At 35.3% G+C, this 14,037-nt stretch overlaps 1 protein-coding gene across 1 annotated transcript in view; it reads left to right on the top strand.

The window, feature by feature from the left end:
• The window catches only part of LOC142334663 (ATP-dependent translocase ABCB1-like), a 119,632-nt gene that overhangs the window by 5,023 nt on the left and 100,572 nt on the right, over window positions 1-14,037 (top strand). The window contains exons 2-6 of the mRNA XM_075382876.1: window positions 64-164; window positions 541-674; window positions 1,047-1,218; window positions 10,422-10,546; window positions 13,196-13,312. Coding sequence (XP_075238991.1) covers window positions 64-164; window positions 541-674; window positions 1,047-1,218; window positions 10,422-10,546; window positions 13,196-13,312 — 649 coding nt within the window. The remainder of the gene's footprint in view (window positions 1-63; window positions 165-540; window positions 675-1,046; window positions 1,219-10,421; window positions 10,547-13,195; window positions 13,313-14,037) is intronic.

The raw sequence follows: 14,037 nt of genomic DNA on the forward strand, positions 1-14,037 counted from the left end.
CTGTAAAAAAATTGACACTGAATTTTTTCACACTGTCAAATTACAGTTGCGATTTTGCTTTAGTCATGGAAGACACTCTGTCGATCTTTGAGACTGAGATAAGCGAGATCTGCATCAATATGTCCATCGTTGGAGCTGCTGTCTTCGTATCATCCTACTTCCAGGTTAGGAAACTGTCAGCTATGCTTCCCAGCCGGATCCTTTGGGAGGTTAATAATCCCAGTTTAGACTTGGCACTATGGAGCGACTTAAAGTTAGAATTATTTTTTGATTGACTGTTTTTCGACTGATCCTCTATACTTTTTTTTCTGATACTCACATTTTTAAAAAAGGACATAGGAAATGTTTTGTTTTAAAATATCAGAAAGTAAAATTTAAGTATTTTCAAAGTTATATCAGTTCTGACTGCCAAAATTTGACTCCAGGGTTGTAAACTTGAACTTAACAGATTTTTTTTTCTAACTTCTGACAAAAATATATTTCATTTAATCTTATGGTATTGCTTGATGGTCCAGATGGCAGTTGTAATTGTGTTGATAGATTGCAATGGTGACTCTAGCAGGCGAGAATGTTCTGTTCCGACTGAGGCAGACGACCTTCAAAGCAGTCCTCAGACAAGACATTGCATGGTTCGACCACCAGAAAACTGGCACTCTCGTCACACGACTCGCTGAGTAAATTCTATATTTGTCGCCTAAATTCTATATATACCCGAACAAAGCAACAAAAAACACTGCTATATCTGTTGATATCACTTCTCGCGATCGGTAATGAGTGACTTGAGGCCTTTTTCGGTTGCTCGAGATCAAGACATCGTCTCCTCTCTTGCAATATTCTAGTAGAGTCTTGCAAGATATTTTTTTCTGTCAATTGATAACAATTATATGCAAAAATTTGTCAGAACCATGATAATCAACCGATCTTGCCGATCTTGCGATATCTATAAACGTACAACTTAAACATTTATCTTGAGAGTCGGTGCAATGTTTTCTGAGTTCTTAGTCTATGATAAAAATGAGTGAGAAAATTTTTTGTGTTGACTGTAGCGATACAGAGAAGATCCGACAGGGTATATCGGACAAGATAGCCATTTGTGTGCAACACAGTGCGACGTTTGTGAGTGGCTTCATCATTGCATTCTCCTATGGACCCAAGATGGCCGCGGTCATGTGCTCTCTCCTGCCTCTTCTCGCTTTGGGTGGAGCTGGATTTGCAAAAGTATGACTAATCAAAAAACAATCCGTGCTGAGCAATCCACAAAAAAATTGAATGGAAATATTTTTTTCGGGTTTGTTCCCATCGTATACTTCTATTGCGACCAAGCAAGATTAATCTACTAAAAAAGTTCTTTAGCAAGATCTCTCACTAGCAACTCTCTCATTACTTACCGTTGGTCTACGTTGATTTTTTCAATTTTTCTATCGTTCTCAGACTCTTTGAAAAGCTGCCTGCGAAGCTGTTTGAACCACGCGAATTCACTTCTCTTTCAATTTTTTCATCTCTGGGAGGATGCCTTCTGTGGATTTATTCGCAAAGTTTTACCCAATAAGATACCACCCTTTGCAACAAAAACGATAATCAGAAAATTAATAATCCCAACGTGAACTTGCGTTTGCCATTTAATAGTGCCGACAAACTGTTGTTCTTAAATTCGCTTAAGCTGATATAATTTCATTATGAATGAGTCCCGTAATGATCTTTTCCTAAAAAAACGTGGTCGGAATTTTTTTTACATGGTAGGTGAAAAAATTAAATGCGCAAACAAAAAGATACATAATAGCGATTCACTCAAACATGAGTTACACAAGTTGATTTTGCTTTGTGGTTGATTCTGCACACATAGTTGAAAGTTAAATGTATGAAAAACTTCGAAAACGAAAGTTCAGTTGGAAATATCAAAAAATGTGAATATTTTAACGGAGCTCCAGGAATGGCGTATCTTTACTCTTCAGAGGTATATCTAATACTTTTCTCTGTTTCTTTGAGCGCGTTTGTATGGTAAACGCAGAGTGTTCAAGCATGACTAATTCATTCCGTTTTTTAACTCTCTCATTTCCCATAGTTTTCACTGCTCATATTTTTCACAACAGTTAATATTCACAGATCCGACTGGCTGTATTTTAAAACAAGACCTTCATATGTGCAATATATGACACCATCGCACCAATTGAAAAGAGCACGGCTTCCAAAAATTAACCAGACACGCGCATACAAAAAAACGATGGCAATGTTGGTATCAGATGTTCTTCATTGATCACTCAAATAATTCAACTCACGTATTCTCATTCTTTTTCACAACAAAGACGCTGCTAAAAAACCTACTCTTTACGTTTATACAATGTTAGGTTACCTTTTTGACCAAACTTAAAACAATTCACACCTTTAACTTTCTATTTTTCTAATCGCTCTACACTTTATAACAAATTTAATCTTCTTTTCCACTATTTTCCCACAATTTTTCATACAAAAACAAATACGTCTAAATTAAAATCAAAACATATAAACACAAAACATAAAAAGGGGGTGCATTTGCTCTCTAGGAATCGAAAAGTAAAAGATAGACTACAGTTGGAGTGTAGTCATTTCCCAATAGGTATCTGGAAACACACAATTAGTGATCAAAAAAGTTATTGTAAAATCAAATCAGTTGATTTCTCTGTTTCATCTTCAGAAACATTTTTTAAATTACAATTATTTACTTAGCGTCGGTCTATGTTGATTTTTTCAATTTTTCTAGCGTTCTCAGACTCTTTGAGAAGCTGCCTGCGAAGCTGTTTGAACCACGCGATTTGACTTGTCTTTCAATTTCTTCATCTCTGGGAGGATGCTTCCTTTGGATTTATTCGCAAAATTTTACCCAATGGGATACCACCGTTTGCAACAAAAAAGATAATCAGAAAATTAGTAATCCCGACGTAAACTTGCGTTTGCCATTTAATAGTGCCGACAAACTGTTGTTCTTAAATTTGCTTAAACTGATGTACTTTCGTTATGATTGGCTGCGCAATCTTGTTCACTTCATTCTCGCTTTCTGGCATTTTGAACTGCTTGATCAACTCAAGCGGGAACTGGATACAATTTCTTTTTTTTGCTGGTTTTGAAGTATTGAAACCTACTAGGTTTCGATGGGATGATGTTGCTGCAAAAAAAATAGTCAATAGCCATGGTGTTTGAAATCTATCCTCAGGGCCGGTTTTCGCAGGAGATGTTGCATCTTTTTTCATGAAAAGGTTTGGGCGTTCAATTTGTTTCCCACATCTCAGATCTCAGAGGTATAATGCACTTTTGAATCGTTGCGGTTTGACTTTTTAGTCGATAATTAGATGATGCTGCTAGTATTAGCCAACGGCTGTGTCCAATGTTAACAGCTTTTTCCCGAACTGGAAAAGGTTGAAAATCAACGTCACAAGTTTTGTGATTGACTCAAGGTAGATATTTAATGTCGCAAGAGAACTGTTCCTCGTTTTTAACATAGAAAATGCTTGCTCAGATGGCACTGGATTAGGTAAATTGTTGATTCTATAGTGCGATGATAGAAGTTGTGATCGACACAACACAAACAAATATGTGAAATACTCCTGCCAATAACCCTAATTGCTCTCCGCTTTTGAGTGTTATAGATTTACCTGATTAGACAAGTTTTTGTGATGGTTACTCGTGTTTTTACTGAATGCTGTAATACTTTAATGGTTCTCAGATTTGAGAAAAATATTTTTTTTAACGAAAGCGCGTATGACAAAGAAGAAAGTCAAATACATTTACAAAGTGGTAAATATTGAGAAAAAAGATTTAGAAATGTCATTTTTAAAAGGTTAATGGTTAATATTTAAGCATATGCAATTAATATATGCTCTGAAAAGTACCATACTCAATTGAGATTTCTTATTCATGGTTAAGCTTTGTCAGAAAGCTTTAAAATTTTGTCAAAAAAATTGTTGTTCATGTTGATTTTGCTTTGGGGTTGTTTCAGCACAGTTAGTCGACAGTTAATTGTAAGAAAAAGTAAAAAAACGCTAGTTCGATCTAAATCTTCAAAAAATTTGGAGAATTTAACGGAGCTCTAGGACTGCCATATCTCTACTCTTTAAAGATATATTCAATCCTTTTCTGTGTTTCTATGAGCGCGTTTGTATGGTAAAAGCAGAGTGTTCAAGCATGATCATTTCATTCCAATTTTCTACTCTATTTTTTTCCCATAATCTTCACAGCTTTGATTGTTCAAAACAGTCAAAATTCACAGCTCCCATTGTCTTTCTTTTACAACAAGACTTTCAATTGTACAAAATATGATACTACCACATTAATTGAATGGAGCAGTGCTTCTTCAAATTAACCAGACAAGCACATATAAAAACGGATGGAAACGTTTGGAATCAGATGTTGTTTATAGATCAATCAAATAGTTCAACTCAAGTATTCTCATTTTTTTCACAACAATAACGCTGCTACAAAAATTACTTTTTACGTTTAATCAATGTTAGGTTACCTTTTGACCAAACTTATAACAATTCACACCTTTAACTTTCTTTTTCTCTTGCCACTTACTACAACATAATTAAATTTCTTTTTGACTATTTCCCCACAATTCTTTATACCAAAAACAAATAAACCTAAATTCAAATCGAAACGTATGAAAACAAAACATCAAAAGGGGATTCAACTGCTCTCTGGGAATCGAAATGAGAAAAAAAGAGTGCAGTTGAAATGTAGTCATTTCCTAATAGACGTCTGGAAACACGTAATTAGTGATAAATAAGTTTTTCGGGATATCAAATCGTTTGATCTCTGTTTCGATTCGAGCAACAGTTTTTGTTTTACAATAAATTAATTACTGTTCGTATTAGATTATCTTTTCACTTTTTCTACCGTTTTCAGACTCTTTGAGTCTTTGTAGATACCTGTAAAGCTGTTTGAACAACGTAGCGTTCTCCAATTGCGTCAAGTTAGACGCCTGGCAGCAGAACGCTCTTGCGCGTCGATTTGATATACACATGATTTCGCATAAGAGGAAGCTCTGGTAGAGATTGCAAGGAAATGTAGTCGGTTCCGTCACTGCAACCACTGGACGCTATTTGACTTCTCTTTTATCTTCTCAAAATCTGAGCGCATGATTTTTGTTGACTGTTGCACAAAATTTAACCCAATAGGGTACCGCTTTTGGCAATAAAAGTGTTCATTGGAAAATTAGTTATCCCAATTTGAACTGACGCTTGCCCTTTAATAGTGCTGCAAACTATTGTTCTTTAATACGCTTAAACTTCTGCAATTTTTTCATGATTGTTTGCGCAAACTTGTTCACTTCGTTCTCGCTTTCTGGCTTTTTGAACTTCTTGATGAACTCAAGTGGGAAATGAATACAATTTCTTTTTTGCTGGTTTTGAAGTATTGAAATTTACTAGGTTTCGATGGGATGATGTTGCTGCAAAAAAAATAGTCAATAGCCATGATGTTTGACATCTATCCTCAGGGCCGGTTTTCGCAGGAGATGTTAAATGACTTTTCATGACAACATTTGGGCCCGCAATTTGTTCCCCACATTTCAGTGATATGAAGCACATTTGAATTGTTATATTTCAACTTTTTTAGTTGATACTTAGACGATGCTAATAGTATTAGCCAACGGCTGAATCCGATGTTACCTGTTTTTTCTTCGAATTGGTAAATATTGAAAATCCACGTCACAAAATTTAAAAGCGGTTTTTCAATCATGGTATATAATTAACGTCGCAAAACAACTGCTCCACCTCATTTTCAGCGTGAAAAGCTGCAAGCATGAATTCACTGAGCATAATTAGTCCTTTTCAATGATTCAGGTCTTTGTCATTCGAGAGAGCTATCATCGACTTGACTTTTGACATTCTAATGTAATTAGACTATTTGTGGATTAGATTAGATTCCGAATGCGATTATGATATGGGCAGAAAATGGTCTCATAAACTTCGAGAACATATTTTCACGACGCCAGATGGGTTGCCAATTTAAACTTGGCATTTGGTTGTCATTTCCCAGCAATCATTACACAGCCGATGAGTAATTTTTCTGATATTCACGTGGGACAATAGAGATTGGAAGAACTTTGTTTGCCATTGTCATGAACGTTGTCAACAGCGTTGAAAGGAATATGTATATGGCTGTCAGGAAGTTTCATTATTCTGTTGGCAGCATCAATAACCAGTGTAAGAAAACGCAGAATTGTAAATTCTTCATCCTTTGAAGTTGGAGCGGTCGTACGCAGCTGTTAAACCTTTTCAATTTTTTCCTCAAATTGTCGATCTCAGTCTCAATTTTTTGTGAATAGACTTTGTGCAATTCTGTTATAAGTTTTGCCACTGCATTCAAAGAGTTCAGTTTTTTCCGACAAAGTAGAATTTTTTCTCAAAAGGGTTCTTAGTTGCTGAAACCCGTTCAGGACTCCAATTCTGTGAAAGCTTCTTCTATTAATGTTTTCATGGCTTTTCAAAATTTCTATGTAGCGGTGGAAAATTCCTTTGACAGCGGACCCTATTTTAAAGTCTACGCCCACTCGTTGACCAATGACATTGCGGTTCCACCTGCCAAAAGCAAACTGAGCAGTACGTTTCTGTCTTGATGCATTGAATTAGCTTGGTAACATGTTGCGCTGAGGTTTTCTCATTGACCTCTCTGATTGACTGTAGATCTGCGAGAGCATCTCAATTCTCATCTACAATTTTGTTCACTAGCCGAGTGAATTACGGGTTATTGATAACATCCGTTTTTTGGTGATGTGGAAATGCTAGATCGTGACAGAGGCCGGCCTGAGCTTCCAAAATTTGATGAACTTGTTTTACTAGTGCTGTTAGGTTGTCCGGTTACACTTTACCAATTACAGGATAATATACAATGAATTAAACTTTTTTGAACTTGTCTACAAGTGGAACTTTTAGATAACATTTTAAAAATCTTCCTTAGCTACTGTTAGCGATCTTATACGAAAAAAAAAGAAATAATCTTTAGAAGCACGATTATACATCGCTTTTCCTTCTAAAGAACCAAAAACAAAACACATACCAATGCGCCCTAAATAGCTTTCAGGCTTCTGCTCTTGTACCATGGAGATTAATTACAAGAGAAAATCAGAACACATAATAGGTTTCCAAATAAACAGGGATTACAAAATTCTTGTGCCTGTAATTTTTAACCTAAGTTTTTTAATTACGAAAATGTAACCGCAGGAGAAAGTTTTAAATTTTTTGCATCTTACTCTGAGTTCTCTTCCTGATAGTGTTTGAGACTCTCATTTCACTTGTTTCTGCTCAATTGATTACAATAAATTCTTCTATATGTGTCCCATTATTGGGATATCTCCCATTCAATTTGTTTTTTTTACAACGGGAAAATCAATTTTCTCTGAATATAGAATCCAAGAGGTCTCAGTTGATAAATTAAATATTTAAATCAAGATCCGATGTCATTTTTGTTGAATGATCTGGTAAAATTTGCGTCTCAGGTTGCCCTTAGTGTCCTATTCAATTTCGATTCAATGGTCACAACGAATGGGCTCTGTTCCTTAACGTAATTAACAATGACTGCCTTCATAAAAAGTAATCAATATTTGTTTTTCGGCCAGAGATCTTTTCGTGACTTTTGTAAACTGCATCAAAGAAAACAAATTTAAAGTTGAAATCTGGGTCATCACCAATTTGTCTGACGTTAGTAAAATGCGTCAAAGGGGGAGAAAAAAACAAAAAAAGAAAGAGTGACGTAATATTGAAATTTCATTGATTGTAACTAAATTAACGATGGCTTGATTACTTACAGAACTTTTGCAATTTCGTTTTTGTTGAGTATCAAATAACTTTGAAAAGCATTTTGAAATGGAAGTCAGCATCTTACACGTCTCTAGAAAGTGTTATAGTTTCTTTTCGTACATCCTGAATGAACGGAAACTAAATGGTACAAAATTAGGGGGAAAACCATTTCTCAATTATCTGTCCTCCTCAACCCTGGTTAGCCTTCAATTGAAACATCATCATGCTACGCTCGGACTTTTTTAACGTTTTGTTGAGTTTGCTGCATTTGAAAAAACTTAAGACTTTTGAAAATCTTGTTAAATACAATGGGAAGGAATTTGCCCACGGTCTTGTGGAGAGCTCATTGTGGTCAGGAATTTAAAAGTTTTCTTTCGGTTAATCAGTATTCAAAGGACCAAAGAAAATGCACGAAAATGATGTAATGACGAATCATTGAAAAGGTTTACGTTGCCGCACGAGGAAAATGTGGGCGTGTATTCAATTGCATAATTTTTCAGTGCTAAAGTGTGGTTAGTTGCAAAAACTAAAAGTGGGCAACCGATGAAAATAGTGATAAAAAACATAAGGGACCTAAAATATAATTTGCAAAACGAGGGCAAAGAAGTCTACAACAACTGGGCTCGGCACTACGTTCAGCCTGGGGACATAAATATTCAGCCATAATTAGCAGTGCACTCAGTTCTGACTTTAATCTTGGAGGAAACCCAAAATAATGTTACAGTAAATAATGAGAAAATTGAATAATTTTTGTTCTGTTTAGTTGTCATAACAATTTTGGTTGGTTGGGAAGCGGGCCGAAAGTACGCCAAAACGTGGATATATATCAACTTTGCTTAACGTTTTTGGGGTGAAGAATAGAAATGACTGGAAGCTCAAACTATTTCAACTGGGTCCAGAAGAGTACTTACTGCAGCTAAATAACGAGGATGAAAATGTGTACAGGATAAGGCAGCAATCATTAGAGAGAATGAGAGCACTAGACTTCAGGAGACTGATTGAAATGGGTTGTGACTTTTAGTAAAATTGATATGCTGAAAATGGTGCGGGTCCTTCATTGTGAGCTTAGTCAATAATTTTTTCTCGCAGTTTTGAGAATTCGTTGTTCTGTTTCGTTATAGCTATACAAATTGCAACTCCCCTTTTTAGTACAAAAAAAAACAAAATTGAAGTTAATCTGGTCTTCATTATTATAAAATCTTTTATTACAAACTATACTTTCTGTGATAATTTATTACAAAAATAAAAATGAAAAAAAGGAACAAAAGTCACTGTAAAAGGCAAAAATTTTCACGGTTGCATTGTCAGCTAACAACTGTATGCCACTTTTTATTACTTGTGTAATTTTTTTCAAATATTGAGTCAAATCAAAAAGTAAAATCCAACAAAATGAAAAGGTAAGTAACAGGACCTTGATCACGTAAAACTTTCAGTGTAAACGAGAAATTGGTATAAGCGGTTCACTTTGAGGGTAAACGATTTTTGTTAGAAACAGGCGGAATAAAAGCTCATTGGAAAGTACCTATATTTATTTTAAAAAAATTTTGAGGTCCTTTTACTGAGAAATGGATTTCAACAAAGTTTGTGTTGACGTTTAGGTGACGCAGGCAGTGTATAATTTGCTTGGAATTGTAAAAATTGAGAACTTCGGAAGTATCGTATAAGTAATGAATGAAAGGCTCAATTTATTTTTTTTTAAATTTAAATCGAAGTTCAGTCCCAGAAATTGTAGAATACATTTTTGGGAACGACTGAGGGTATTTTTTGTTAAATCCTATTAAAATTCACGAAGCGGATCACTGAGAATGCTAAAACTTAACGAGGTTTCTAATTTTGTATAAGTAATATCCAGATTGCTCCTTTTTCACGCAATTAATCACCCGTACCGAACTCCAAGTGTTAATCAGTACTGGGCAATTGTAAATGCAAGTCTCCCATGTAGTATCATTTGCTCGCTTTCTGGCTTGAAATTTGCTTCTTTCAAGCGTGTTAGAACAACGCAAAAGATGTTCTCTCAACACTCACGGTGGCGCAGTAAGAATGACAAAGACCTAAGGAGATGGAGAGCGTGGTTTCGATCCCCGTACGGAACTTTATTTTCGCACATGTATTTAGACTTGCCACGTCTGACAAGTCTTAAATGTGTTATGATCATAGCTCTGAATGAGTAATGATACCTAGACTTGAAATTAGACTTGCCCAGTACTGATATTGTCTTGGCGTTAAGTACGGGCACAACTCTGGCTCCAAGAAACTGTAGTGGCAACAATTTTGCAACTCATTATAGTAAATTTGCTTCTATTGCGTTATTTTTTGGAAAGCTGATCATTTTATACCCGAATAAAATTGCATCTTCTAAAATGAAGTAATAACCTTAAAAAAAGATAATATTTCGATATAGAAAAGACAAATAGGATTCGAGCTCAAAGAACTTTTGCAGAAAATTTTTTTGAACATGGCGATCGTAAAAAGCGTTCTTTGACTACGGAAACTACCAAAACGGATCACTTAGATTAAAAAAAGAAAGGTAAGAATAGAATGCTAATTTTTTCAAAATTGAAAACTGCGGTAGAGTTGTAAATATTTAAATTTATGGTTCCTTTAACAATTTAATATTTATGAACATGTGATCTGTTCGATTGACTGTTGCAGGCATCTGGTGATAGTTCCAGTGATGAGCAGAAGGAGTACGGGGAGGCAGGAGCAGTTGCCGAGTACACTCTTTCATCTATTCGCACTGTAGTAGCGTTCGGGGGAGAGCCGCGAGAAATGAACAAGTGAGTCACAGACTTAATTGCAGTGTAAATGTCAAAAATTGTGCGCGAAAATCCAACACAAACGCATGATAAACTAGCTCTAGAGCATGGTAAACGCAATAAAGGATCATGAGGGATTTCTAGCGCAATTTCGTCTGATCTCAGCTGATTTCGAACGCAAAAACCTGGCAGAAAAAAAATTAATTATAATGTAGGAGTCCATATCTGATTAGAGCTAATCATAATCTTATTGAAAGAGTACGGTGTTCAAAATCTGTATTTTTTTGCTTGCATATAATAAGTTCTCAAAAACTATTTGGAAGTACTACTTAGAAAAGCTGCAGAAATTTATCTACCGTTTAGGGCGGGACCATTGCATATCAAGATCATTCTTTTCTGTTTGCGGCTGCTTTTCTGTTTGTCGTTTTTCTGTTTGTGGCTTTTCTGTTTGTGGCTGTTTGTTGGTCCTGTTAACTCAATGTCCTCGTCCTACTAAAATCAACTTTCATTAAATAAAATAAATTATTCTAAACTATGGTCTGATCAGACTGATGTGAGAACTTAAGATAGATTGATCTCCCCATCATGCGTATTAATGATACTCCGTGAGAATATTTGACTTTTTTGTCAGAAGAATCCACACTTGGCAAAAATGTCTTCAATTAAATTTTCTCGACAGAATTTTTCCAAGTAGATTTATTTATTTTATTTGGTTGCATTTCACAAACACTGATTATTGACAGCTTCTACCAAGCGCTATCTTAAAACGTGCAAACATTGAGCCCGAAAACCAAGCTGACACCAGGGGAATCTAATCAAAATTGCCTCCAACTTAGAAAAGCCCTCCACATCTGTAGACGATGATGCCTGTATTTTAGAGAGCGTGGACAACACCGATACAACATAATAGCAAGTGTTTGCACTCAAAGCAAAAAATGATCGCACGACCAATGTTGTCTGCATAAAAAAATCAATCGCCAGAATAGTTAACGACGCGTGTTAGTTGGACAAAAACAAAATCTAACTCACGATTATTTTTAAAAAAATCCACCATAAATATTCCACTACCACAAAAATGATTCGGATGCAAGTATTATAAGTAGAAGCTCTAGAAATTTATTTAAATTTTATGGTTGGATTATTGTGTGTCAAGATTATGCTTTTTTGTTTTTGGCTGCTTTTGCTGGTCATCTTACCTCAATGGCCTCGTCCTACTGAATACAAAAACGAGTAACTAAAATAAATTATGCTCAATTATGTTTCGATCAGAATAATATGAGCTTCAGCTGGATTGATAACCTCATTTTTGCAGCAAAATTCTCCAAAAAATATACCTATTGTCAGAAGAATCCACGCTTGGCGAAACTGTTTTCATTTACATCTTTTTGCAGATGTCACTGACAAAAGTTACCAGGTAGATTTATGTAATTTATGTGATTGAATTTCAAAAACACAGATTATTCACAACATCTACCGAATGTTGTCTTACAACGTGCAATTAGTACGCAGCAAAATCACGTTGGTATCAATAGAATCTAATCAAATTGCTTCTAAACTAAACAAAAATTAGCCGAATCTGTACACATTGTCTAATTTTGCGAAATAGTGGTCGACAGTGACACGACCTTATTTTTAGTTTTCGCACTCATGGCAAAAGTTGACCTTACAACCAATATTGTCTACCTTAAAAATGTCTAATTACCACAATTTTTAACGATGCGCTAATCGGGTCAAAATGAAAAAAATCTGACTGATTGTTATTTTGATAAAAAATTACACCATGCTTCTATTCCCCTACCACAGAAGCTGTATGGATGCAAGTAATACTAGTAGAAGCTACATGAACGCATCTAAAATTTATGGGGGGTTATTGTGTATCAATATCATGCTCTTTTATGTGCGGGGGTCCTCTTAACTCAGTGGCATCGTCCTACTGAAATCAAGTTTTATTAAATAAAATAAATTATATACTCAATTATGTTCTGATATAAGCTTAGTATAGATTGATTCCCTCGTTTTGATTAAAAGGTATCTCCATAAATACAATTGCTTTTTTTCAGAAAAATTTGCGCTTGGCAGAATTGTCTTCATTTACAAATCCAAGGATGTCGGCGGCCCTGTGGGTAGATTTACGTAATTTTTGTGATTGCATAAATACAGAATATGGACAGCATCTAATGAATGAAGTCCTAAAACGTGCAAAACGTACGCCTCAAAACCACGCTGACACCCAGAGAATCTAATCTAATCGAATTTGCTTCAAAAACCTATAAGAATGAAAAAAAAACTTCGTGTTAGGGGAAAACAAAGACAATAGGGTAACTTGGAATTTAATTGTCAACATGGAGAATGGCATTTGTCATCTAGTCACTCATAACGGATCGAATCCATGCCTAAACTCGGTAACTAAGATTACGTAACCTTAAAAGTCGCAAATGAGACTCCCTCTGAGTTTGATCAGAGTTTGCTTTTACTAGAACCTCTGTCCCGGTTTCTTCAGAAATTGCTTCACGTGATGAATCTCCACATTGAAAACGTTTTGCGATCTCAAAATAGTCAAGGAAACTGCTCATCAACGAGTCTGTTATCTTCTAGTAGCTTTTTAGGATATATTGACTTTTTAAATGCTGCAAGAGACATTTTCGATGTGATTCCCAACTCATGTTTTAGCTATAACAAGAAACTGAGAAAGGCAAGGACGCTTGAGCTGCGGAAAGCAACACTTACTGGTGGATTCCTGGGATGGGCTTTTGGGATCATGTTTGCAGGATACGGCCTCGCCTTTTGGTATATACAGATTTTGACATTCATTCTAATCCAAGTTAATCAGCAATCTTTCAGAGTTATCTCGCTTCTGGTGGTAACCGTGCACCATATTGCAAGATGGTTCTTTTCCGTTATTGGCCCCTTCCTTCCTCCCAGTTACCTATTGTATTTCATATTAGCTACTTCACGAATTTCATTTTGGCTAAAAACGTATTACACTTTCACGACATTGGTTAAAACTAATTCAACATTGAAAATTTGAAACATAAAACACTTGAGACAATTGAGTTTGAGACATTTAATTTAGCATTAAAAACTGCCCACAGATGATAAAAAGGTCTATTTGGTATTTGATTGGTATATCATTAACTTCAGTTAGATTTTGAGCTTATATATACAATTCAACAATTCATAAGACACGTTTATTTGATATTGGAGATGATCACTTTTTTTTTAAAAAAAAAGTATAAATTTTGGGTGTTACATGACAAAATACCGAGTGCCAAAATACCCAATTTATTCCCTTTGATCTTTTCATTCAATAACCCGATTACAAATTAGCACTCGAAATAACAAGCATGTTTTCTCGCAATTAAGTTGCTAGTTTAATCCCATGTTCGGTTGTGATAGTTTCATATCAAGTCCCACGGGCCGCCGAGGCATGGCCAAATGCACTAACGAAATATTATGCTAAATAATCGTTCTGATAGTTTCGGAAAAGATCCAAATTTTGTTAAAACTCGGTT

The sequence above is a fragment of the Convolutriloba macropyga genome, chromosome 2, assembly GCF_964194025.1.
Source record: "Convolutriloba macropyga chromosome 2, txConMacr16.3, whole genome shotgun sequence".
Lineage (NCBI taxonomy): Eukaryota > Metazoa > Xenacoelomorpha > Acoela > Convolutidae > Convolutriloba > Convolutriloba macropyga.